The 27,534-nt window shown below is 40.2% G+C and overlaps 2 protein-coding genes across 2 annotated transcripts in view; one reads left to right on the top strand and one right to left on the bottom strand.

Moving 5' to 3' along the window:
• The window catches only part of LOC5568423 (NEDD4-binding protein 2), a 59,660-nt gene extending 54,248 nt beyond the window's left edge, over positions 1 to 5,412 (top strand). Inside the window, exon 4 of the mRNA XM_021854683.1 lies at positions 4,870 to 5,412. Coding sequence (XP_021710375.1) covers positions 4,870 to 4,951 — 82 coding nt within the window. The 3' untranslated portion in view covers positions 4,952 to 5,412. The remainder of the gene's footprint in view (positions 1 to 4,869) is intronic.
• Positions 5,413 to 5,467: 55 nt separating this feature from the next.
• Positions 5,468 to 27,534, bottom strand: part of LOC5568422 (MAPK/MAK/MRK overlapping kinase) — a 38,844-nt gene continuing 16,777 nt past the window's right edge. The window contains exon 5 of the mRNA XM_001652199.2: positions 5,468 to 5,740. Within this exon, the coding sequence (XP_001652249.2) occupies positions 5,489 to 5,740 (252 nt within the window). The 3' untranslated portion in view covers positions 5,468 to 5,488. The remainder of the gene's footprint in view (positions 5,741 to 27,534) is intronic.

The following is a 27,534-nucleotide window of genomic DNA, read 5'->3' as shown; positions in this document are numbered from 1 at the left end:
TAACTGTTGGGCTACCTTCTCACAATTTCCAGCAAATGGTCCTTTTGAAATCATGAGCAGGACTTTCACACTTAAATTATTTCACCGACCTCAGTAAAATTTTTCGCCGAAAACCCAACAGCTGAGAGCTCGGTAAATTTTAACGCCGAATCTCGGTACTTATTTTACCGAGATTTCGGCAATCCGAATTTTTTGCCGAGATCTCGGTGAATGTTACCGAGATTCGGTAAACGTTTACCGAGATCTCGGTAAAAGTTTTACCGAGAATCGTCAAATTATTACCGAGATATCAGCTGTTGGGTTCTCGGCGAAACCGTTTAAGTGTGTTCAGAGGTAGCTTCTTCTGAGAAATTATTTTTATAAAATTTTGCACTCCATTCTGCATAGAATTCAAGGCTAGATTCTCGACAAACTTGGGCTGATGACATAATCCTGAGCACAGTCCTCACAAATCTCTCGGGAAAGGTGTACAGAAGTCTCTCTCAAAGTCTCTCAAGTCTCTCCCAAAATTCTTCAAATGTAGCTTTTTCATTGACTGACTTTTGTTTGATTTTATAAAAAATGTGTTGTGGCTGGAATTTGGCGCGTGGTTCAAAAAGGTTCAAACTATCAAGGGCCATTTAGCATAATGCCCATTTGGCATAACATGAAGGACAGTCAATTTGAAAAGAAGGATCATAACGGTGGAAATCCAGTTATTCTGAATGGGCGTTAAATACATAGGGCCAATGGAGGCAATATGAGCCACCCCGGATTTAACCTCAAGAACAAGGTTTTAAGGCAGCATCCATTTATTACGTAACTCTAACATTGAAAAAGGGGAGGGAGGGAGCTCCGTAACGCTTTTTGTATGAATAATTTCAAATTTTTGTTGGGGATGAACCTGCCTACGGCAAAAAATCCCTCAATAAAAAAAGGAAAAATAAATAAATTGAATACTTACAGCTGCCGTTATACGCATAATTGTCCCATGTTACTTTTTGTGCATTTTGACTTTTTGTCATCAAACAATTTATTTTTACGTATAGTTTTAGAAAACACTTACCAAAAATTAACTTTGTTCGGAAACTCAATAAAAAGCAAGCCAAGTCAATTTGTACCATTGATGAATTTCCACGCATAACTGTCCCACTACGGTATTTCTACGCATAACTGTCACACAATTCGCTGCGCTGATCTCGAACAAAATATTCAGTAGGAAGTTTTTATTTAGCTGGAGTTTGGGAAAATCGTTTTGAATTTATTCCTACGTTGGATTTACAACCCATGTGGAAAACAACCTGTTTTATGTGTTTGTATTGTCGAAATGCATTCATGCGAGCCCAACGTCAAATTTGATTGAAATTTTCAATATCAAAATATTGTTTCCCATCCGTTTTTCAATTAATTTCAGTTGGATTTTCAGGGTCAAAATTCTAGTTTTTGGAACCGTGGTCATCGATTAGAAATTTACCGTAATTTTGAATTCATCGCGGGGAGTACTGAAATAATCCTACTTGAAGATTCAGTAACCACTTTGATTTCGAGTCCATCGCTTGCGACAAATCAACTTCATGATTTAGCAAACCAAGTCTAAATTAAAATGGTTTTACCATTTTTTGATGACTTTGCCACATGCCTGGTTGTTCCGAAAACCGGTTCACTGGTTGAAGTGGCCATTATATTGTCGAATCTGAAACCTGGCTTGCGACATATCCATTTTCATGAATTTTTAAATTAAATCTAAAGGTAGTTCAGATGTATTTGACTGACTTGACCACATGTCGGATTGTTCCGAATTCCCGGTTTCCTGGGGAAATGGCCACTTAAGCTCCCAAACTTTATGAATTTACAAATCAAGTCAAAAGAAGAATAGTTCAAGAGGTTTTGGATGACCTGGCCACATACTGGGTTATTCCGGATAACTGGTTCTTCGGTGCAAGTGGCAAATATGTTGGCGGTTCTAAGACTTAATTTTCGATGATTTTGCAAACCAAGTCCAAAGAAATGTCAAATCGTGTGAAAATTTGTGTCATGAATTTTGAGTTGAATAAACTTGAATTCATCGATGAGTTTCTGTCAAGCCTGCAGCTGAAAGAGTCGATATAGGAATTTAGTACATCTTATAAACTCTCTAACTTACTCATCCACTCTTTGTATCACTAACTCATACATTCTATCATTATCACACAAACAGAGAACTTTGCTTTCCATCCCAAACTATAAAATCGTATTTTTTCACTTCCCCACACGTGGCTCCGTTTGGCAAATGTCACTTGAGCCTTCATTAGGTGCCTTAATGTAGTTTTTAGGATATACGTCCTCTACATTCGGTACAATATATGCATAAAAACGGTCGTCTACAGCAGTATGCTTAGCACATAATTGGTCACTACTATCAGTGGGACTGTTATGCGTAGAAATTCACCAAAAACCTCGTATTTCTAGGCATAACAGTCCCACTATGAATTTCGTAGCTAAATTTACGTTTTTCCCATAACACAAACTCTTGACTCTAATGAATACACTATTGTTTATACTATTGTAAAGATTTTAATTTAATTTACCACACACCTGGTCAATACGAGGCCTAAATGTGTTAAAATCTTTAAACGCGTTTTTCTCGATTGCACATTTTGGAACATGGGACAATTATGCGTATAACGGCAGTACAGTTATGTTTATTATTTTAGTAAATTTTACTAATCAACTGATATTTCTGATATTACTGAACAATCCGTGCGTGAGATTACATTTGTTCGTAAACAAAATTATTAACAAATGAAAAATCAGGGCAAAATTTATTATCTGAATCTCTTGAATTTTTCCTTCAAGATTCTTAAGGTTTTTCAGAATTTCCATAAGAGGATTTTCATTTCAAATTTCGAATGAAGTACTGTAGATATCACTGGAGAAACTACTCGGAAAATCATACTAGAGAAATTGGTAAATGAATTTCACGTAACATTATACAATTTTCAAGCATTTTTTTTTTCTTGAGGAAGATCTGGCCTAATTCTTTTGCTACTAAAAATATTCCAGGAGGAACTTTAGTTAAAAACCTTGAGGAAATCCTACAGGTGTTCATAAAATACTTTGACAAGTCTCTGTAGAAATTCCTGGATAAATTACTAGAGAAATCCTTAAATTAATAAGCAGCTCTTTTTTCTGAATTTCTGATTGAAATAGATCTGGAATAAACCTATGGTGAAATTTTAGACGGAACTTTTGAAAAAATCCATAGAGAAATGCATCTTTACCAATCTATGATGAGATAAATTCGGGATTGAGCTGGTGGATGAAATCCTGGAGGGATTCCTAAAGAAATTACTAAGGTGTTTCAGTGTTGAAGAATTTGAAAAAAAAAAAATAGATTCAGCCCCATGAACATTTTCTGACGAAACTTTTGAACAAATGCCTGTATGTTCTTGTTTATGGCAGAACTCCAAGAAAAACTAGAGGAATTTCTGAACCTATTTCTTGATGAATTTTCTAATATATTCTGGGAGATTCTCTGGAGTAATATTGTACGGAGATTTCCAGATTGGACACGGCGGTTCTAAACCACCGTTCCTCAAATCGCCGTCCAAATCGTCGGTCGATGAAAGAGAGAGATGTATTCGAAATTGACTGACACTCTGACATTTTTGTATACACCATTGCCGTTGGTGCAACACGTACGTGAGATTGCCTTTTCATTACCAGTTTTGATTCCTTTTGACAATTTTTTTTATGTTTGTTATGCTACGAGCTGGAGGGAAGCATATTTGGAAAATTTGATTTTGGTAAAGTTTTCAATTACTTTGATTTCAACCAAAAATTTAGAAATGTGTTCGAAACTGGACTTCAATGTAATGGTTATACAGTTAACTCTCCCTTACTCGATATTGAAGGGACCATCGAGTTAGGGAGGTGTCGAGTTACAGAACACAAAACCAATGCAACTGCGATCCAAGGGACCATCTAGTTAACCATGAAAACCAACTTTTACTATGGTTCTCTAACTCGATATCGAGATACGGAATATCGAGTAAGGGAGAGTTATCTGTATCTAGAATCGTCTCTTCACAGATGTTTTATGTTTATCGTGAGTAACTTAGAGCCACAATCCTATTGAGTTAGATCATACCGCCTGAATGTATTAGAGTGCCCCTTGAAATTTACCGCTGATTTCGAACCAGCTCAGGCAATGTCCCTTCAAATCCATCTTCCGAGAAAATTCACAATATCTGTAGAAATTTGGAAACGTAGGTGCTTCTGGAGAGAGAGTTTCCTGAAAATCTCCTAATGGAACTTCTAGATAAATTTCGGGAGGAATTTCTGGCGGAGTTGCTTGCGATTGCTAATGAAATGAAAAACAGGTAATTCAAGCATAAACGTATGTATGAATCCTTGTAGAAATCCATGGAAATTTGTGGAAATAATCCTCAGAAAATCAAATTTCTGGAGGAATACATGCAAAATTTTCAACCTCTGAAGAAATCGATTTTGGAATAATTCTTGAGGGAAATTCCTAGAAAAGATCCGGAAGAAATTCTTGGATAACATCGTGGCCTTGAAGAGCCAGATTTTTGTGTACCTGTTGAACTTTATTTTAAAGGTTACGAATTGTATGTTCCATAAGTTGTTCGTTTGAAGATACACTTTAAGACTCTTGGAGGTCATGCACAAATTACGGGGAGGGGGTCGAGCCAAGCGTGACAAGCTTTACAAAATTTTCGTAGGACTCATACAAAAAGTGTGACAAAGGGAGGAGGGGGTCTAAAAAGTTGAAATTTAGCGTGACATAATTTGTAAACCATTCCTTAGTGATGACTGTTGAAACGGTCGAACAGAAGTATAAAAACTCAATATGCTATACTTACCCTCCTCTAACATTATTCTCCACAGGTGCACCGAACTGAATCCTGGGTTCCTGAAACTCAAGCTGTTCAACAATCCCGACATGCTGGACCGGTTGATGGCTTCCTAGTCGTGGGGCGTCGTGTGATGGTGCTGTCGTAAGTATGGTCTTGCTATCACGAGCCTTTTAGCTTCTTACTTCTACGTAGATCAAAGATTTATCGACCAAAATGATTGCTATTTTAATATATTACTATAACTTTTCCTTTTTCAAATACTTGATTCGGTGCACTTCAAACGATTTGATGCGTTTCAGTATCAAATTCGTGCACCATGGTTTTGGGAATCTTATCTTTAAAAACTTTCTTTAGACAAGCATTTAATTTCTACTGAAATCGAAGCATAAAAGTCATTCAGCGTAAGGGATTTGTTGCATAGTTGTTAGCTAGCTTAGGATATGAAAAAAAAAATGACTGCTCGGTTCCGAGATCGCCATCCTGAGAAAGATTTAATGTCGCGTCAGAAAAAAACAATGGATGTAAAAAACAATATTTTCCGTTACACAAAATAGATGCAATGTGTTAAAATATTTTCCTAAAAAATAAAAGCTTCTCACTGCTCACGGACTTAAGAAAAGAAACTCTCCTTTGGGATTGGAAGCCCCCAACTAGGGGACCTTAGCACGTGTCGTAAGCTGTTGTCCCAGTCGCGTTTTGCCCGGACTCGGATTCATGCCCCACATGCGTTCGAGATTTTTGTTCTTGATCATTTCGGCGGCAAGATTTCGTTGTTGGTAGCTGCTGGTGGCACTGTTGCTGCTGGAACTGCAGTTGATTCGCCCACTCGTTGTAATTGTGGTGTTCACGCTGCTCGCCTTACTTCGGAGGGAACGGTTCAGGGATTCGGTACTGCCGATAGACTTTTAGAATCAAATGTGGTATTAGTTTGATTGATACGAAGGCAAATTTTTATCAACTTTCTGAAAATAGAATGTACATTTAGAAATATAGATTATCTTTGTGAAAAAAACGAACAATCATTATAATAAACAAAATTTTCAATGGATTGGTGACCTATTTGAAGATCATAAGATGTAAGACATAATATGTCTTTTAGTAAAGTTTAGCTTGATATGACCCCTTGTTTCCAGTTCACCGGTAGCTGTACCCTAGTTTCTAACTTCTAGCCAGTGCAATCAAAGAACTTTCCGAACATATCTTGAAGATTTCAACTTCAATGTCATTCTTGTCAGTTGTCTTGTTGTTCTTAAACCGATGAATGGCATCCCTAACTTCCCTTATCGTTTAAGATGAAGATAAATCATAGCCAAAACTCAAATTTTCAAAAGCACAAATCTAGAGAAACAGGCAAGGGTACGAGCTGAAAACTTTTAGGATTGCGCACCACCAGCGATTGAGTTTTTAGCTCGAACCGTTGTATGGTTCTCTAGATTTGTGCTCTTGAAAATTAGAGGTTTGGCTTCGATTAATCTTCACCGTCATCGTGATCATGGTCATCATCGAAACTTCAAAAGCAGTTTTTTTGTTCGAAACGAAAAATTATTCAATGAAAATGTGTTCATTGTGTTTCGGTTGGAGAATAGAATACAGTGAACACATTTTCCTGTAAATTTTCTTAATTTTGACCGAAAAAACTGCTTTTGAAAATTCCAAAATCAATGACGGATCCTGCCCCATAAAGCTGATTGGTTTCTACTGTTCGCTTGCAGACATATCCATCCGTTTCACTGACCTCGACGCCATTCAAGTGCACATCTTACACGGTTGTTTGTGAATACCCTTTAATGGGTGAAAAAATACCCATTGTCGAATAGCGATCAGATCTGTCAGAAAATGGGGGAATTTAAAATCTCGAGAGGGGTAAAAATTTACCCATTTTAAAAATACAATAGCGTTCCCATTAATGGGTGAAAAATAGTTATGATTAATCAACTCGTCAATCCGCATGTGTGTATGGTGTGCATTAGCAGTTATTATTTATAATTGAAAAGATTTAAACTATTCTGTTTTTCCCACAGGAGAATTAATTTGAAAGGTAAGTGATGATGTTGTAAATTTATTGCAATAATTGGAATTAATTCTGTTTCTCTGCACTTCTAGGCTGCACCAAGATTTGTTCCGAGAGTTGCCCAGCGGATATGAATGTATTTTAAAAAATTGCTGAATTAGACTTATATTTTAGAATAAATTGGGTCCTAAATCTTGTTTTTATTTAATAACACGAAAAAGTATGTTACTGTAATTACTTTAGCAATTTTTCCCGCTCAAATAATGGCTATATCATGTTTAAACTTTAATTTATAAATTTGGTCCATAAATGAACCTTGACACTTTTGATCATGTTTGACGTTCGCTTAGTCGACAAAAACACCACAGGGGTTTTAGTTCGACCACTGGGGTTGTTCCTATCTGACATTTCGTAAGGGACACGGAAAACAAAATACACCCAAAATTTGAGTTTAAGCCAAAGGATGTGACAAAATCTAATAAAAAAATTTTTGGGCTTAAACCAACGGAAAACATTAGAAAATTGAGTAAACATGTGTTTTTGGCCTAAACTTAAGCGTTTGGCAGTAAAATTGGGACAGGGCTTTAGGACCCAATTGCATAGAAACATTGTTTAACGGAACTTTCTTATAGAAGTAACACGAAAACAATCCCAAAATTATCATTTTTCTTAATAGCTCCATTGACCGTCCTCAAAATGGGTAAATTTTTACCCTTTTTGTGCCGCGAGCGAGATTTACAAAAAGGGTAAAAAAATACCCATCCATTGACAGAAACCGTTTTTACCCTTTAAAGAGTAAGCCGTGTTTACTCTTTAAATGTGGAGAGGCACTTCTAGCGGAAATGGGTGAATTTTTACCCATTAAAGGGTATTCGCAAACGACCGTGTAGGGGTCTACTTTGTAAATCGAGCGAATTCATGTGACTCGCCTGCAGTCACTGTCGATCAAAGTACAGTCACCCCACAGTTATGGATCAACTAAGGGTCATTTTTCAGAATAAACTACGATTAAAAAACATGATGAAGCTGTACAGAACAAAATTACCTCCCTGGCACTGCGGAATAAAGTTGTTTCTGAGAATACACCTCATAATACCCGGTTATTTACGAAAAAGTGTCGATTTCAATAGAAATTACAAACGATGTCCACCCCACAGATGTGGATCAGTGGGAGAGGAGGATCCGTATTATGGATCAAATCGACTCATATTATGGATCAAAACACTATAACAGCAATTTACCTGCGAGATAAACGAATGGTGTGCTACACTGAGAACAGCGTTTCAGTTGCAAATACTATATTAGAGGGTTAAATTAAATACACAACGCCACTTGATTTGTGCAGACTAAATTTGCATTTCTTGCAAATATTTTGTGCATTCAATTTTACCATGGTACCATTTCGACAGTAAAAATTACTATAACATGGTTATAAACTTGCAGCAAGCCAGAATCGAACCGAGGATCTTGCGATTGTCAAGCGCGAACGCTTACCGCTCGGCTATCGATGCGGTTGGATTGAGAGGGACCAAAACGCAAATAAAAAGCGTTCTTGATAGCTCAATCGTGATTGGAATAGTAAATTTAAAAACTTGTTCATGGTTCTCATTACTTCAACGCTTGTTTCAGTGTAGTGAAAGCATACGTTTTGGCGTTTGTTTCGGAATCGTCTTATCTTTGATTCATAACTGTGGTATGAGTTTCAATGCCCCACAGTTATGAATCAACGCATCTGGGAATACGCTTGACATTTTATTTCCTACGGACGGAAAAAATACGAATAAGCCTATTACAATTGATTGTGATGCTGTACAGATTTATGGTTCACGTAGGTAAAATGTGTTCTGCGTAATTGCAACTCTATTTAATGAGATATTCCCGTTTTAATCCAAATCTGATCCATATCTGTGTGCTATCCATAACTGTGGGGTGACTGTAACTCGGCATATTTCAAATGTCATCCGTCGACTCCCATAGTAATCAAGTCACTATAGTCAATGTTAGCTGAGTCGAGTGAAGTTTTTGGTCGACAGTGCCTCCAATCGAGTACTTTTTGATCGACTTGACTTATAAAATACAGAGAATTTGTTTATATAGAGAAGCGCGGATTCTGAAACCAAAGGTTCCAATTGAACCGTCAAACGTGGTTCCAATCGAACAAATTCAATGAGACTCAAAGAGATGTTACGCAAAAGAGACGATGGAAGTGTGTTAGTGAAAAGCGATGCGAAACTGACGTCATTGATACGCTTGGTTTCTTAAGGCGACTGACAGGATGACACGCACACTAAAATATTGTTTGAACGACCTCAATTATTGGTATTCATTGCTAATAATGTTTATAAACAAAGTCAACACGGAGAAAACGGAAAACCCATATTTGAGTATTTTTTAACTTACTTTTGAGTTATTTTTCTCTCCCTATTTCATTTGCTTCTCTTATTGTTGTCAGAGAGCGAAGAGCTAAACAACCCAAAAACCGAACCTTAGTGCGTTACCTCAAATTTGAGTAAGTGGCACTGTACTGGAAGTTATTTGATCTGTCGATTGAGTGAAAAGAACTTAGCCAGTAGGTATTTTTTCGCATGGCTGCAAATGAAAACAACTTCTACCCAATCAACTTAAAATTAGGTTAACGCACGAACCCCCGGAATTGAGTGGAATGAACTCACTTTTGAGTACTTCATTTTCTCCGTGAAAATCCTCTCCGCGTTTCTCTCTAGTATAATCATATTCTCTGAGAAAATAGGGCCCTTAGCAGTGATGAAAAAGTTCGCATCACGATGCAGCTCACGAGTGGATACCAACGCATAACAAACATCACAGACTCGGGAACTGGATAGGTGTGAGTAAATCCGCACCCTTCTGCTCGGGAGAACATGTCAAAAGAAGTAACAAGCTCGGGAACGTTTACTCGCGAGTAACCGTGCAAGGTGTGATTTATTATGGTTTTAACAGACAAATTAATTGTATAACCATCAAATCGACAGTTAACTACTAGTTTTGTAGTCAAAAATTCTTGAAAACCTTAAATCTTGGAGGGGAAGCAGCTTTTTCCCCAAAAGCACAATATGACTCTGAACTGCTTCGAACACGCTCGCGAATCACTTTTAGCTTCGGCTACTCGGGAGCACGATGACATGTGCGAGTAAACCAGCGCTCTGACGCTCGGGAGCGTTTGGTTTTGTTTTTGTTCCAGTTCATAATAAATATTCGCCACTTTCCATCACTGGCCCTTAGTGTTGCTACCATCTTTCGATCACGCCGCATCCGTCTGTCAAAGTGTTTCACATTTTGACTCACGACACGAAGGTTTCTAGAGATATGCTGAAATGTTCTTCTACAGTGAATTTTCCATAACTCGATATTGAACGGACCATCGAGTTAGGAGGTATCGAGTTATAGAACACAAATCCAGTGCAAATGCCATCCAAGGGACCACCGAGGTAGCCATGAAAACCAACTTTTACCATGGTTCTCTAACGCGATATCGAGATACGGAATATCAAGTAAGGGAGAGTTGGCTTTAGAACGTTTCTGTTTCTTAAGCTTAACTCCTTAACTCCTAAGATAACTTCTTATCTAAAAATTCTGCTTCTTTGAAGCATTTCTCCCGGAATTGGCCGGTTTGCTGTTTCCGCTTTAGTCTATTCGTTTGTCGTTTGCCCTTTGCTCAGACCCAGGTTGTTGACCACAACCAGGCCATGGTTCATGAAGTAGACTGAACTATTGTGATAGGCTACACACAGATTTCTAGTCCTTCCCAAGGAACAATTGGTAGCTTTTAAGATACTTACGTGCTTAATACAAGCTGCATAGCAGCAACCATTGCTGAACAAATTTTTAGTTGAATTATTAATTGAATAAAATTAATTTCCGCTTATAAAAAAAGCTGTTATTCCACTTGCAGTTTCTGTTTTGAATAAGAGCTGAATAAACTTCCGAAAATGCAAATATAGTAGCTTTTGTTCTACAACACATAAGAAGTTTAACAATTGATCGATTAAAAGCTTCTATAGATTGTAGCCATCATTTTAGTAGAATATTGAACATTTGATTAACAACAAATCGTACAAAAGTTTCAGTGTCTAATACTTAAAATGTTGACCAGCATGATTAGTAAAACTTATAAACAATGTGAATAAGAGTATATGAGAATGCTCTTATTCAAGCAAAACGTATTATGTATTTTTATGTTATTTTCAAATGTTTCAAATGTTTTTCAAATCAAATCCGAGACGTGTTTGCGATGGATGGATTAACGCAATGGACGTAATGGCGACGTAATGGATCAACGAGGGTAAAGTTCGAATCACATTGGATTAAAAATATCAAAATTTAATTTTTCCAAATGTAGTGATCATCATCTGCGACGTTATTGATATCGGAAAAAGTTACTAATCATAACATTTTTAATGATAATCGAAGTATAAATAATAATTTAACAATAGTTACATGAAAGTGGTTACCCAACTTACAGTCCAGTGTCTCAAATAAACATATACATAGTTAATTATTGTTGAATAATGGTGACAGCTGTAAAAAATGCCCTACAAAGAGCTGAGAAGATGGTATTTAGATCCAAATTTAAGTCAATGTTCAACATTTTTCATTGGAATGAATAATAGTAGAATCAACACTTATTAAATTTCTCCAAAGAATCTCTGCCGACTTGTCAAGATTGTTTTACTAATGAGTTGAACAAGTCATTTTTCCTTCTATTAAAGAGCCAATATTCCACCAAACAAATATAATTGTGTAAACAGATGTACAGGAGACGAACTAACGTTTTGGTTACTTCGCACTTCAGCTGTTTCTATGTTTAACATGAACATGATTAAAAGCTGAATAGGTTTTTTATAAAATCCTAATACAACATAGATATATCATCCGAGCAGGTCATCCAAAGAAGTTCAAAATAACGATTACTAAACACATTGTTCAGCAACAAAGAAGCCTTACAAAATAGGTCACACCATAGCCAAATTTTTGAAAAATGGACAAAATTGCGTTGTATTCCTAATGTATTGCAATGTTCAACTTACTAATATTATTATTATTTATCTTTATTTGAGTGGCTTTTCACCCTTGGCGAATTCGTCACTAACTTACTAATATATAAAAACATGTTGGATACAATAATAACTGATGCTTTCTCAATACAATATTCAAATATGTTTAGAAAATATTTTGAATCAGTCTTCCGACATAGGATTATTGATTTGTATAATGTTTAATAGATGGAAAAAGTGCGACAATTGATTAAAATATTAACCTAGTAGAAATATTATACATTTATTAAATGAATTTTAGTATAGTTAGATTATAAAATTTATATAAAATATAAATTATTATAAAATTCGATCAATCATTTCAGACTGTTATATTATAAAATTCGATCAATCATTTCAGACTGTTTTTACTTTGTGAATAAACTTTATTTTTGACCAGCATTGAAATAAATTTTCTCACTGTGCGCTATAAATAGCCCTCTGAGTTCAGCTCGCTTCAGTACTGAACAGCAGCAGAAGTAATGCGCTTATTCAGTTGTTGATCAGCATAGCACGTGTTGATTAGTTATTGTTGAATAGAAGCTCAAGCATGATCAATAATCAGCTACAAGAGGTTTATATTGGGCACTGGAAGGCTGATATATGAATTCAAGGATGGCGCAGATGGCAAGGTATACCGCTGACGATGGGAAGGTCTCGAGTTTGAATCCAGTATTCAGGTAATTATTAAAAGTGTGATTATTAATTCATGGTAAAGGTATACACTGCATTTGATGTATACAGTGTTAGCTATTTTTAGTCATTTATTCGTTTTCAATCAATTTTGTGGCAGTTGAATAAAAGCTGAGATGAATGCTTATAAAGCGATTTTAAAGTTGTAGAATAAAGTCAATATACAACGACACGCTTTATAACTTCTCCAAATTTGTGTGAACAACGCCTGAATAAAGGCTTCACTTGGAAATAATTAAAATGATGTTAAACATGATGCTGAATTAAACTGCAATAATGTAGTTTGTTAAACTAGCGTTGTTAAATCATCAATCCTTATTAAGCTAAGTGAAACCTGAATAAACATCATTACAATACATGATTACAGTCACTAAATGATAAGAAGCTTAATAATATCGCCAGATTTGCTTGAACAATGTGTGCGTAGCAGCTGCAAAGTAATATAAAATCATTCCTCGTCGTGCGCTCTATCGAGACGGTCGACTTTATTCCGTGCTCTGAACCATTCGTTTTTTCGGTAGAGTTTTTCTCCAAGTGGAGTTTTTATATCATTCGCTCATCCTACCAGTGAACGAAACGGTAATCGCGCATCACGTGGAAGCAGCTAGTCCTGGCATAGTCCTACGGCTAGACTGTGCGTCGAAGCATCATCGAAGGGCAAACCGGGGGTCCCCCCTTCCCGTCATCTATCGTGCCCATCGCAGACAAACATCAACGCGCTTTCATCGTAGTAGCCAGCTCCAGCAGATCGAACGAGCCAAGGTCATCATACGAGAAAACGCCTGTTTGACTACCTACAGTAAGCAGAGGAACAAGCTGTAGCACGCTGTGGTTAGGTAAATTGTTCCTTTTCTTGGTTGCATTGTTTGCCGTCGGTCGGACAATTTCATCTACGTTGATTTACACAGTGGTCTTGAAGTGTTTTTTCCCTTGAAATTTTTTTTTTTTTTTTTTTGCTGAATTATTATTTTTTTTTTAATAATTTGATTTTTTTTTCGTGTTGCATTAATATTGATTAACTCACATAGCAGTGCAAAATCAATCAAATCACTTTTTTTTTGGGTTATTGCCATTGTTATTTTCCTCGAAGCGTAAACAACGCTACATTCTGTGAGCTAAACCAATAGAATAGAATAATATTCTGTGAGCTAAATTAATAGAAGTTCACTTGTAAATATTAGTTAGGTTTTAGATTTTTTCCTTGTGTTAATATTACAACACAATGGATCCAAATGATGAAGGCGGGGGCGATTCGCAGTTTCTGATATCCTCCGAAGACGAGTCAAACAATAATTTTGTTGAAAATGTCTCCCCTATGGAGACCGGCGTATTAGAAACAGGGTCTTCTCCCCTACAAGGAGCGCCTGAATTACAAACTCCAGTGAGGTTGCCTGAAATCGAAAACTCCATTACCCATCTTTCTGAGGATGAATCTATTGAATCACCATCGTACGAAACATTGGTCAGTCCACAAGTACCCATGGAAACATCATCTGTGAATTCTTCCTCTGCACATCAACGGCAAGCGCTCCCCTCCACCCCTGGTAAAGCGAACCCCCGCCAGAAAGCTTACCCGCCCGGATCTAAGGGTCCCTTTCTGGTTTTTTTCCGGCCCAAAGGTAAACCGTTAAACAAATTGCAAATCGAAAAAGATTTGGCAAAGTCGTTTCGGGGCATCGAGTCTGTAGATGCACCCAGTCGTGACAAGCTCCGAATCACTGTCAGTGATCGTGAACAGGCAAATAGAATTGCTTCCTACGAGCTCTTCTCGCTGGAGTACAGAGTATACATACCGAGTCGAGACATTGAGATCGCAGGGGTTGTCACCGAACCGTATTTGAGTTGCGCTGACATCAAAGCTGGTGCTGGAGGGTTTAAAAACCGTGATGTTCCCCCAGTCACTATCCTTGATGTCAGACAAATGAATCAGGTGGCTCCTGATGGCACAAAACAGCCCTCAAATTCGTTTTGCGTCACATTCTCTGGATCGGCGCTCCCGGACTACTTGGTGATCGGGAAACTTCGGTTACCCGTTCGCCTCTATAAACCTACGGTCATGCACTGTGATAAGTGCCAACAGATTGGTCATACCACACCTTTCTGTTGTAACAAACCACGATGCGCTAAATGCGGTGAGCAACATGTTGAGGGTGCCTGCAGTACAGAACCTAAGTGTACATGCTGTGGTCAAGCTCCACATGAGCTCACCACATGTCCTAGGTATATAGAGAGGGAGAAACATCAAATTCGATCTCTACAGCAACGGTCGAAGCGTTCTTACGCAGAAATGCTGAAGAAGATCGCCCCAGCTGTTGCTCCGCCAGCCCAACCAATAGCTAGCAACAATATCTTCACCTCCCTAGCTGACGATGAGCAAGGTTCTGACTCTGAGGAGGGTGAAGAGTATACTATTGTGCAAACAGGATCAAAGAGAAAGCGAGCTGTTGCTAGACAGCTGCGACATCGTCAGCAAATTTCTCAAAACGCACAGCAGGAACTCCGACCTTCCCTGAAAAAGTCAAGAAGTGGCGAAAATGCTATTAAAGCAAATCCACCAGGTTTCCGACTTGTCCCTGGAGATTTTCCGTCACTTCCGGGATCATCTAAAACCCCAGATATCCCAGTTTTTCGCCCAGAAAGCCAACACGCAAATATTCCTTCGGCTCGACAGGAAAGTGTCGAAACTTCCGACAAACTAACACTTTCTGGGATTGTGGAATTCATCTTCAAAATATTGGAAGTTTCTCCCACAACAAGAAACCTCATTAACATGGCACTTCACTTCGTGAAACCTCTTCTGAAACGTCTGTTTTCACAATGGCCGATTCTTGATTCGATCATATCTCTCGATGGATAATTTAACCAACGAGGTCGGGGATATGATCGAAATCCTACAGTGGAATTGTAGAAGCATTCTTAAAAACATTGATGCGTTTAAATTTTTAGTCCACAGCACGTGCTGTGACATATTCGCCCTTAGTGAAACATGGCTCACTTCTGATAAAGATATTTCTTTCCACGATTTTAACATTATCCGTCAGGATCGAGGGGACGGTTATGGAGGGGTGTTATTGGGGATCAGAAAACTCCACTCCTTTTATAGAGTTGACTTCCCCTCGATGACTGGCACCGAAGTAGTCGCATTGCAGGTCACGATACGAGGCAAAAACTTTAGCATAGCAAGTGTGTACCTGCCGCCGAGCGCCAGGGTATCTCGCAGAGACCTTGCAGCCATCTGCTGCGCTATGCCGGCTCCACGGTTAGTCGTTGGCGATTTTAATTCGCACGGTACAGCCTGGGGGTCAATGTATGACGATAACCGTTCGTCCTTGATATACGACTTGTGCGACGACTTCAACTTGACAATTTTAAACACTGGGGAAGCAACACGTGTAAAACCTCCAGCTCCTCCAAGCATGTTAGACCTCTCAATCTGTTCGAATTCGCTATCATTGGATTGCACGTGGAAAGTGATTCAAGATCCCCATGGTAGTGATCACCTGCCTATCAAAATTTCAATCACCAATGATTCGTGTCAGGCCCGCCAGATCGACCTAGCGTATGACCTCACGAAACATATTGACTGGGGAAAGTACGCTGAATTGATCATCGATGGCGTGCAGTCGGTCGAGTTACTTCCTCCGTTGGAAGAGTATCAGTTCCTATCCGAATTAATCGTCAACAGTGCTCTTCAAGCACAGCGTCGACCAATACCGGGATCGAAAGTTCGTCGTCGGCCACCCACCCCGTGGTGGGATGAGGAGTGCACCGCTGTATATCGGGAAAAATCCGCCGCGTTCAAAATATACCGGAAACGCGGTTCTCGTGAAAACTACGAGCGCTATACCTCTCTTGAACGCAAGTTTGGTAGCCTTGTCAAAGCGAAGAAACGAGGATATTGGCGAAATTTCGTAAACGGTCTTTCGAGGGAAACGTCGATGACAGCATTATGGTCCGCCGGGAGAAGAATGCGCAACGCGTCGATGGTAAATGAAGATAAAGAACACTCTTCTCGGTGGATCTTCCAGTTCGCTAAGAAAGTGTGTCCTGACTCCGTTCCCGTGTACAGGACGGTTCGCGCTTGTTTGCCAGAGAGAAACGAAGTTGATAGACCCTTTTCGATGCTTGAGTTCTCACTTGCTCTCCTTTCATGTAACAACTCCGCCCCAGGAATGGATAGGATTAAGTTCAACCTGCTCAAAAACCTCCCAGACGTCGCGAAGAGGCGCTTGTTGGACTTATACAATCAGTTTCTTGAAGCCAACATTGTTCCGGATGATTGGAGACAAGTGAGAGTAATTGCCATCCAAAAGCCCGGAAAACCCGCGTCGGATTACAACTCGTACCGCCCTATCGCGATGCTGCAGTGCTTACGCAAGCTGTTAGAGAAGATGATTCTTTATCGGCTTGACAAATGGGTTGAAGCGAACGGCTTTCTTTCAGATACGCAATTTGGTTTCCGCAGAGGCAAAGGAACGAACGACTGTCTTGCGTTACTTTCAACAGAAATCCAACTAGCCTATGCTCAAAAGGAGCAAATGGGCTCAGTATTTTTGGACATTAAGGGGGCTTTTGATTCAGTATGCATAGATGTCCTTTCAGACAAACTCCACGATTGTGGACTTTCATTATTATTAAACAACTACTTGTATAATTTGTTGTCTGAGAAACGTATGAGCTTTTCTCACGGTACCTCAACAACTTCACGAATAAGTTACATGGGTCTCCCCCAGGGCTCATGTTTAAGTCCCCTTCTTTACAATTTTTATGTCAGAGACATAGATGATTGTCTCGTGGAAAATTGCTCGCTAAGACAGCTTGCGGATGATGCCGTTGTTTCTGTAACAGGACCAGGGGCGGATGATTTGCAAAGACCACTGCAAGATACTCTAGACAATTTGTCTACTTGGGCCTTGAAGCTGGGTATCGAATTCTCTCCGGAGAAAACTGAGTTGGTTGTCTTTTCTAAGAAGCGTGATCCTGCAAAGGTAGAGCTTCAACTCATGGGTAAGGAGCTTGCTCAGGGTATTTCACACATGTATCTAGGGGTCTGGTTCGACTCTAAATGCACCTGGGGAAAGCACATCAAATATTTGTACCAGAAATGCCAGCAACGAATCAACTTCATGCGTACCCTCACTGGAACATGGTGGGGAGCCCACCCGGAAGATCTGATAAAGCTATATCGAACAACGATTTTGTCGGTCCTCGAATACGGTAGCTTTTGTTTTCAATCCGCCGCGAAAACACACATCCTGAAGCTGGAACGTATCCAGTATCGTTGTCTTCGGATCGCGCTAGGATGCATGTCCTCAACTCATACGATGAGTTTAGAGGTTTTAGCAGGAGTACTGCCTTTATCAGATCGGTTCGCGGAATTATCGCTACGCTTCCTCATCCGATGTGAGGTGTTAAATCCATTGGTGATTGGAAATTTTGAAAAGCTAATCGAACGAAATCCTCAAACAAAATTTATGACACTGTACTACTGGTACATGAGTCTGGAGGTTAACCCTTCATTGAATGCTCCAAATCGTAGTTGCTTCCCAGACTTCTCCAGTTCTACTGTAGGTTTTGATCTGTCCATGAAGCAAGAAATCCATGGAATTCCAGATCATCTCCGATCGGAGTATATTCCACTAATTTTTGCAAACAAGTTCGGTCATGTCAGCAGCGACAGAACGTTTTACACTGATGGGTCAAAAACAAATGATTCTACTGGATTTGGTGTCTATAACGAATTTCATAGTGCCGCCCATAAACTTCAAAACCCATGCTCAGTATACGTCGCAGAATTAGCGGCTATACATTATGCATTAGAGCGAATTGCCTCTCTTCCCTCTGATCGATATTTCATTTTTACGGATAGCCTCAGCTCCATTGAGGCTATTCGTTCAATGAGGCCGGTAAAGCACTCCTCGTATTTCCTTCGCGAAATACGATCTTCATTGAGTGCTTTATCGAATCACAACATCACCTTGGTATGGGTCCCTTCACATTGTTCGATACCGGGCAATGAGAAAGCAGACTCACTCGCCAAGGTGGGCGCTATGGAAGGCGATACTTATGACCGTCAAATCGCCTTCAATGAATTTTTTGCAATTGCTCGTCAGCAAACCCTGCTCAGTTGGCAACAAAAATGGGACAATGGTGACTTGGGTAGGTGGTTGCATTCCATTCTCCCTCAGGTGTCCAAGAAGCCGTGGTATAAAGGGTTAAACATGAGTCGAGATTTTATCAAGGTAATGTGTCGGCTGATGTCCAACCACTACTCTTTGGGATCGCACCTCTATCGAATAGGGCTCTCAGACAATAACCGTTGCGGTTGTGGTGCAGGATACAGAGACATCAATCATGTGGTGTGGTACTGTTCCGAATACGGCATTGCCAGATCCGATTTATGTGAATCCCTCAGGGCCCGAGGGAAACCAGATAAGGAAGACATTAGAGATGTTCTGGGTAGGCTGGACCTCGAATTTATGATGCTCATTTACAAATTTTTAAAGCAAATTGACGTCCTTGTTTGATTTCCTACTTTGGTTGTTCAGTCCAACTCGTCCTCCATTTGGTCTTCGTCTGTCCGCCTTGTGTTCTTGGAATACGTTTGTTTGTTCCGTTACAGGTTGTCATGTCCACTCTACGGTTGACCTGCAGCAACAACGCGAAACACTACATAACGCTGCTGAACGTCAACGAGCATCCCCTAAATCCTATCCTTCCCCGATAATTTTTGTACTCCCTAATCTCGACCAAACCGCGAGTTTTACGGTTCCCCAAAACTAATATAGAACGTTAAGAAGCAAATGTGATTTTGTAAAAAAAAAAATCAAATGAATTCGGCTCCGTTATGCCTAATGGCGCTTGAGCCTGAGAAATAAATGAATAAGTAAAAAAAAAAGTAATATAATAAAGCAACTATTCAGTATGTAGTTGTGAAAAATTGCTTAATAAATGATTATAAAATAGGCAAATGTTTCTTGGGTTATGCATTCCGCAACTATGGAGATGGAGTGCGCTGCGGTCAACTCTACCTCCTCCATTGATTCGTCCCATAGACCACTAGGGTGATGTCGTCGGTAAAGCCAACAATCGTAAACCCGTCGGAAGGGCAGTTTCAGTACGTTGTCGTACATCGTATTCCGTAAATGATAACTCCAATTATTTACAGTATGTTTTAATTTACAAATATACTGAAATTGCTGTTTCTAGAGTCAACGACAAAGTAAGGTTACGAGACGCTACTGGTCATATTTAAGGTTTTTTTTTTTTTGAAAGCTTACAAGACTGTCCTGGAAATCTGAGGTGTGAAGAACGTGAGATATCTAGGAGGCAATATTGAGCTGTTTAACGCATTCTTCACATTCAGAGTGATAACAGCGTAGTAACGAATGCTATTCCTTTTATGCTTGATTGCCACCTCAGTTGGATAGGCCGTCCGCGCCTTCCGTATATAATACTAGTCTGTTGAGGATTAACCACTCCAACAACTTTCCCCTCGTATCTAATATACAGACAGGTCTATACGTCATCTGGTGGTTTCCATTCTGGTGGTTAAGGCTGTCAAGCCCATTAACCCTGTTCACTAGATAGTAACCGGTCGTTTGGGACGTTGCGACTCATTGAAGCCCGCACAATGCAAAGGGGTCGTCCATAAACTATGTGGTCATTAATGGGGGAAGAGGGGGATCTGGCCAATGCCTACGCTCCAATAGGGCGATATTCAAAACTGAAAAGGCAATAGATGGCTCTTTTTCAGTGGTAGTAAAAACGAAATCCTAAAGCAACGAAAGCACCACGGAAGATGAACTAAACACAAAAAGTTATGTATTCACTTTACACTTGATTTCTAATCACTACTTTTTTGATTCAGTTTCCTAATTGCAAGCAATTTACGATTTTCATTATTTTCCATACGTTTTCACAGTTCTCCGACTACCATTCTTCCATGCGCTTGTGTTGAAAGTTTGAGAAATTTGAGAATCCAGCGTAGCGCGATCAGTGAGGGGAATACAAACATCGGTGTCGCCGCTCGGCGGCCGGTAAGAGAAACTGAATGTTCGAAAGGTTGTTATCTGTAATTTTTGCCGCTGGCGCCAACTGTTAGCGTTTGAGAACAAAATAAACAGTCGTTACCCTATTGTGAAAATCATAAGAAATGACCACGAGTTTAATGGACAGCCCCAAATCTCATCCAGCACGTCGTTGGCGAGTAGTGTGTGGTCTTTCAATACCTAATAAATAATGCGCTCTCCGCTAGGCCTTACATATATAATAGAAAGCGTTGTGTTTGAATGGGCATTTAATTCTTCCGAAAGAGGTAGCGATTGCTAGAACATACGAATGAGCGTAAAATGAGTGAAAGATATCGATATATACAGATTGTACAACTATGATACATTTACGAAGGAAACTATCTAGGGAAAGTACCTGGGATTGAACCCATGATCTTCTGCTTATCAAGCAGAAGTGGTAGCCATTCGACCACCAGACCATTTGAGAAATTCTAGAAGAGGCCTCCAACGGAATTCTAGAAGAAACCTCCAACGGAAACAACCTACAATGTAAGAACAGCCTGCGCAATCTTCAAAAATAATTCTAGACATTCCTCTACCAATTCGCCCAGATTATTTCCTCAGGTTATATTTTGAACATTTTTTTGAAAAAATCCCTGAACGATTTTCTTTTTAAAAAACTCTGGAACAAAATCTAGTAAATTCTCTGTAAGGATATCTAGAGTAACAACTAGAAAAATCGATTAGTCGATTAGTGGATTCTCCAAAAAATGTTCCACTAATCAACTAATTCCATCCTACGCATTTTCATCCAAGGTTACTTCCAGGAACTGCTCAAAAAATCCCCGAGAGGTTATTCGAGGAAATCTGTTAAGAATTTCCCAAGAATTCCTCGATAAATTCCACAAGTGATTCATCGTTTAGTTTCTGTAAAATATTGCTACGGAATTTCATCCAAGGATTACTCCTTCAGTTCTTTCGAAAATGCATCAATGAATTACTACAACCAGGGCAGACAATCGTCAGATTCGTCACCGTGCGGTAAAAAAAGACATCGTCATCCAGTACAATAACTCTGGCAGGTCGTCGTCTCGTCATCGACGAAAGAATGCACGACTAACTTCAAATTTTTCTTCATTCAGCTTGCTACTCTTACTCACAAGAAGAAGACGTTTTCATTCCTTGTTGAGTGCTCGCCCGAGTCAGTCGACTATCGCGCTTTGTGATCTACGATCAATCGAAAGTTGTTTTTTTACAAGTGTTTTTCCCAAGTATATGGTTTTTTTTCACTGGCCGATCGGAAATCATAACGCCGATAGTGCACCCGCACAAGGAGCAGCTACCATTGGCCGAGCCCAGATTGGTAGACTGTACATCTTTAGCATCATCTCCACCAGCATCAACCGGTGGCGATAATACCACAAGAGGCATCATCAAAATCGATACACCACGTGGCAGAACAAAGGCAATCGGCGTCATCATTTCATCGCATCAAAACAAGCTGCAGAAATAGACGATCGCACCACGCCGGTACATCTGTCCTCGCAGTTAGAGCAGCAGAAAGGAGATTGTAGGTATTGTTCCTCCATCCGCATTACTTTGCCGCTGTTAGACCCCGTTGTTAGAGTGATATTCTCACAGTGGTCTCGAAGTGCTCTTTCGCTCAATTAATTGGCATATTTTTGATAATTTTTTCAAAACATTTTGTGGGAGTAATATTTACACACCGTGTGACACAGTGGTCTCGGAGTGTTTGATTGCTCAATTAATTAGTTTTTTTTTCTTATTATTATTTTTTTTGTAAATATATATTTATATATTTCTTATTAGAAAATATTATCTTCTGTAAATATTTTTTTTTCATTAATTTTTTTTCGGTAATATTTTTTTTCGTAAATATTTTTTTTCTTTGTTATTATTATTTTTTTTTTTTCGTTATTATTATTATTTTTTTTTTGAAATACTTTTTTACACTATTAGAAATTTCTCACCAAACTAGTTGTAGTACGTGATTTGGGTTTTATTCAATTTCTTTGGCAATAGTGTGATTAAATTAAGTGAAGTTAATTCGCTCATTAGCGCTGTGTTGACCTTCCTATGCGGTAGAGCAAAAATTACTCCGCAATGGAACCAAATGATACTGGCGGGGGCACGCCGGAATATTTAGTCTCTTCTGATGATGAGTTAGTTTTGGGTCAGATGAATAAAATTCTAAAAACCCAACATAGTGAGGCCATGGAGACCATCGATGATGGTACCCCTTCTCCTCCTTTATCTCCTTCAGTTGTGCCTCCAGTACACTCAGGTACTGCATTGTCAGAAGATGTCACGGTTAATCTCTCATTTCATGACTCACCGCATTCGTCTCAAAAGCAAACGGTTACTAATTCTGGTCTGCTCGGCAGTTCAAGCCAATCCCATGCGTTCTCCCCCTCTGGTTCCTCATCAAACCCGGCACCCCCCCCCGCCATAAAGCTTACCCACCCGGATCTAAGGGTCCCTTTCTGGTTTTCTTTCGGCCCAAAGCGAATGGAAAACCGTTGAACAAACTCCAAATTGAAAGGGATCTGGCAAAATCGTTTCGAGGTATCCTCGAGATAGACTCACCCAGCCGTGATAAGTTGCGTGTCACAGTCAGTGATCGCGACCAGGCGAACAAAATTGCTGCCTTTGAGCTCTTTTTGATGGAGTACAGAGTCTACATTCCCAGTCGCGAGGTCGAGTGTTACGGAGTAGTCACTGAACATAATTTGACTCGCGCAGACATCATATCAGGAGCTGGTGGGTTTAAAAACCGTGCCGTTCCGCTAGCCCCTGTACTTGATGCCACTCAAATGAATAAAGTATTCCCTGATGGCTCAAAACAGCCGTCAAATTCGTTCCGAGTGACCTTCTCCGGTTCGGCCTTACCAAGCGTCCTCGTGATTGGGCGTCTTCGACTACCTGTCCGTCTCTATGTTCCGACGGTTATGCATTGTGGAAAGTGCCGGCAGTTGGGCCACACTGCACCTTACTGCAGCAACAAACCACGCTGCAGTAAGTGTGGCGATCAACATGCCGAAGGTTCCTGCAATATGGAACCAAAATGTACATCTTGTGGCCAAGCTCCTCATGAGCTCAGTGCATGCCCGAAGTACTTAGAGCGGGAGAAACACACCATAAATTCCCTGAAACAACGTTCTAGGCGATCTTATGCAGATATGCTGAAAAAGATCGCCCCGACTGTTGTTCCATCGGCCCATTCTATGAACAGTAACAATATCTTCGCATCCCTGCCGGACGACGATCAATGCAAAGACTCTGAGGATGGAGAAGAGTATACTATCATTGAAACAGGCACGAAAAGGAAACGTGCGGTTACAAAACGGCACTTGCAGCAACAGGCTTCTCAGAACGTCCCTGTTGTTCAAAACGCTTCTCACAATCCTTTGAAAAAATCAAGAAATGGCGGAAACACCAAAAAGGTGTCACCTTCAGGTTTCAAATTTTTAGCTGGAGAATTTCCGTCACTTCCGGGAACATCTAGAACCCCAGATGTCCCAGTTTTTCGCTCAGAACCTCCACCAACTCGTCAGAAGGAGCATAACGATGCTTCCGGAAAACTGACATTTTCTGGGATAGTGGATTTCATCTTCGAAATATTCCAAATCTCACCCGAAACGAGAAACCTTATCAACATGGCATTATCTTTGGTAAAACCTTTCTTGAAGCAAATAGCTTCAAAGTGGCCGATTCTTGACTCGTTCATATCTTTCGATGGCTAATGTGTCCAATGAGGTCGGAGATATGATCTAAGTGCTACAGTGGAATTCTAGAAGCCTTATGAAAAATATGGAGGCGTTCAAATTTTTAGTTCACAGCATTCGCTGCGACATATTTGCTCTTTGTGAAACCTGGCTCACTTCTGATAAAACTGTTTCTTTCCACGATTTCAATATTATTCGTCTGGATCGAGGGGATGGATACGGAGGGGTGCTCTTGGGGATTAATAAGCTCCACTCCTTTTACAGAATCGACTTCCCCTCGATGACAGGCATTGAAGTAGTTGCATGTCATATCACAGCTCGAGGTAAAAGCCTCAGCATAGCCAGTGTATACATACCGCCGAATGCTAGAGTATCTCGCAGAGACCTTGCGGCAATATGCGAAGCTATGCCTGCGCCATGGTTGATCCTAGGAGATTTTAATTCTCACGGTACAGCCTGGGGGTCACCGAGGGACGACAATCGCGCAACATTAATATATGATCTTTGCGACTACTTCAATCTGACAATTTTAAACACTGGGGAAGCAACTCGTATAAAACCTCCAGATCCCCCAAGTATGTTAGACCTCTCAATCTGTTCGAATTCATTATCATTGGATTGCATGTGGAAAGTAATTCAGGATCCCCATGGTAGTGATCACCTGCCTATCAAAATTTCAGTTACCAATAATCCGTGTCGAACACACCAGATCGACGTAGCGTATGACCTCACGAAGCATATCGACTGGGGAAAATATGCTGAAGCGATCTCCGTAGGTGAGCAATCGGTCGATATACTTCCTCCGCTGGAAGAATATCAATTCTTATCCACGTTGATTATAAACAGTGCTCTTCAAGCTCAGCGTAAACCGGTTCCAGGATCTTCAGTACGACGTCGGCCACCCACCCCGTGGTGGGATAGCGAATGCACCGGAGTCCATCGCGAAAGATCAGATGCGTTTAAAGAATATCGGAAACGTGGCACGCGCGATAACTACGATCGGTATTGTTCTCTTGACCGCAAGTTCAAGAGCCTCGTGAAAGCGAAGAAACGCGGTTACTGGAGGAATTTCGTTAATGGTCTATCACGGGAAACGTCGATGCGAACTCTTTGGACGGTCGGAAGAAGAATGCGCAATGCGGTATCGGTAAATGAGGATCGTGAAAGCTCTTCTCGATGGATATTCGACTTCGCGAAGAAAGTTTGCCCGGATTCTGTCCAAGTGCAAACGATCCCACGAGATTATCCAGACGAAAGGAATGAAATGGACTCAACTTTTTCGATGGCAGAATTCTCACTTGCTCTTCTTTCATGTAACAATTCTGCCCCAGGTATGGATAGGATTAAGTTCAACTTGCTCAAAAACCTCCCAGACGTCGCAAAGAGGCGCTTGTTGAACTTATTCAATGCATTCTTGGAGAGCAACATTGTTCCGGATGATTGGAGACAAGTGAGAGTTATTGCCATCCAAAAACCAGGAAAGCCTGCTTCGGACTACAACTCGTACCGTCCTATTGCGATGTTGTCGTGTCTTCGGAAATTGTTAGAGAAGATGATTCTCTTTCGGTTGGACAAATGGGTTGAATCGAATGGCCTTCTCTCAGATACTCAATTTGGATTCCGCAGAGGCAAAGGAACGAGCGATTGTCTTGCGTTGCTTTCTACTGAAATTCAACTGGCCTATGCTCAAAAAGAACAAATGGGCTCAGTCTTTTTGGATATTAAAGGGGCTTTTGATGCAGTTTGCGTAGATGTCCTTTCAGACAAACTCCACGAGTGTGTGGACTTTCCCCGATTTTGAACAACTACTTGTACAATTTGTTGTCTGAGAAGCATATGTTTTTCTCACAAGGAAACTCGACAACTTTGCGAATAAGTTACATGGGTCTCCCCCAGGGCTCGTGTTTAAGTCCTCTTCTTTACAATTTTTACGTAAGAGATATTGATGATTGTCTCATGAGAAATTGCTCGTTAAGACAGCTTGCGGATGACGCCGTTGTTTCTGTCACAGGACCAGAGGCGGACGATTTGCAAGGACCGTTGCAAGATACTCTGGACAATTTGTCCGCTGGGTATCGAATTCTCTCCGGAGAAAACTGAGTTAGTTGTCTTTTCTAGGAAGCGTAATCCTGCGGATCTAGAGCTTCAATTCATGGGTAAGGAACTCTCTCAAGGTTTATCACATATGTATTTAGGGGTCTGGTTTGATTCTAAATGCACCTGGGGAAAACAAATAAGATATCTGTATCAGAAGTGCCAACAACGAATCAACTTCATGCGTACACTCACAGGAACATGGTGGGGAGCCCACCCGGATGATCTGATAAAGCTATATCGCACCACGATTCTCTCGGTTCTTGAATACGGTAGTTTTTGTTTCCAATCCGCCGCGAAAACACACATTCTGAAGCTCCAGCGTATTCAGTATCGCTGTCTTCGGATTGCCTTAGGCTGTATGAACTCGACTCATACCATGAGCTAGAGGTATTAGCAGGAATTCTGCCTTTATCAGATCGGTTCGTGGAATTGTCGTTAAGGTTCCTCATCCGCTGTGAAGTGTTAAACCCGTTGGTAATTGAAAATTTTGAGAAGCTAATCGAACGAAATCCTCAAACAAGATTTATGACATTGTACTACGCGTACATGACTCTGGAGGTTAACCCTTCTTTGAATCTTCCCAATCACGGTTGCTTCCCTGACTTCTCAAGTTCCGCTGTAGTTTTTGATCTGACCATGAAGCAAGAGATCCGTGGAATACCAGATCTGCTTCGTTCGGAGCAAATACCAAAAATTTTTGCAAGCAAGTTCGGTCACGCCAGCTGCGATAAAAGGTTTTACACAGACGGGTCAAAAACAAATGATTCCACTGGATTTGGTGTATATAACGAGTTTCATAGCGCCGCATATAAACTTCAGAACCCTTGCTCCGTGTATGTCGCAGAATTAACGGCTATACATTACGCATTAGAGCGAATTGCCTCTCTTCCCTCTGATCAATATTTCATTTTTACGGATAGCCTTAGCTCCATAGAGGCTATTCGTTCAATGAGGCCGGTAAAGCACTCTCCGTATTTCCTCGGTGAAATACGATCTACATTGAGTGCTCTATCGAATGAATCATATACTATCACCTTGGCCTGGGTCCCTTCGCATTGCTCGATTCCGGGCAATGAGAAAGCGGAC

This window comes from Aedes aegypti, chromosome 3 (genome assembly GCF_002204515.2).
Source record: "Aedes aegypti strain LVP_AGWG chromosome 3, AaegL5.0 Primary Assembly, whole genome shotgun sequence".
Classification (NCBI taxonomy): Eukaryota; Metazoa; Arthropoda; class Insecta; order Diptera; family Culicidae; genus Aedes; species Aedes aegypti.
The sequence above is the reverse complement of the archived record's forward strand: the minus strand, read 5'-3'. Positions and strand labels throughout refer to the sequence as shown.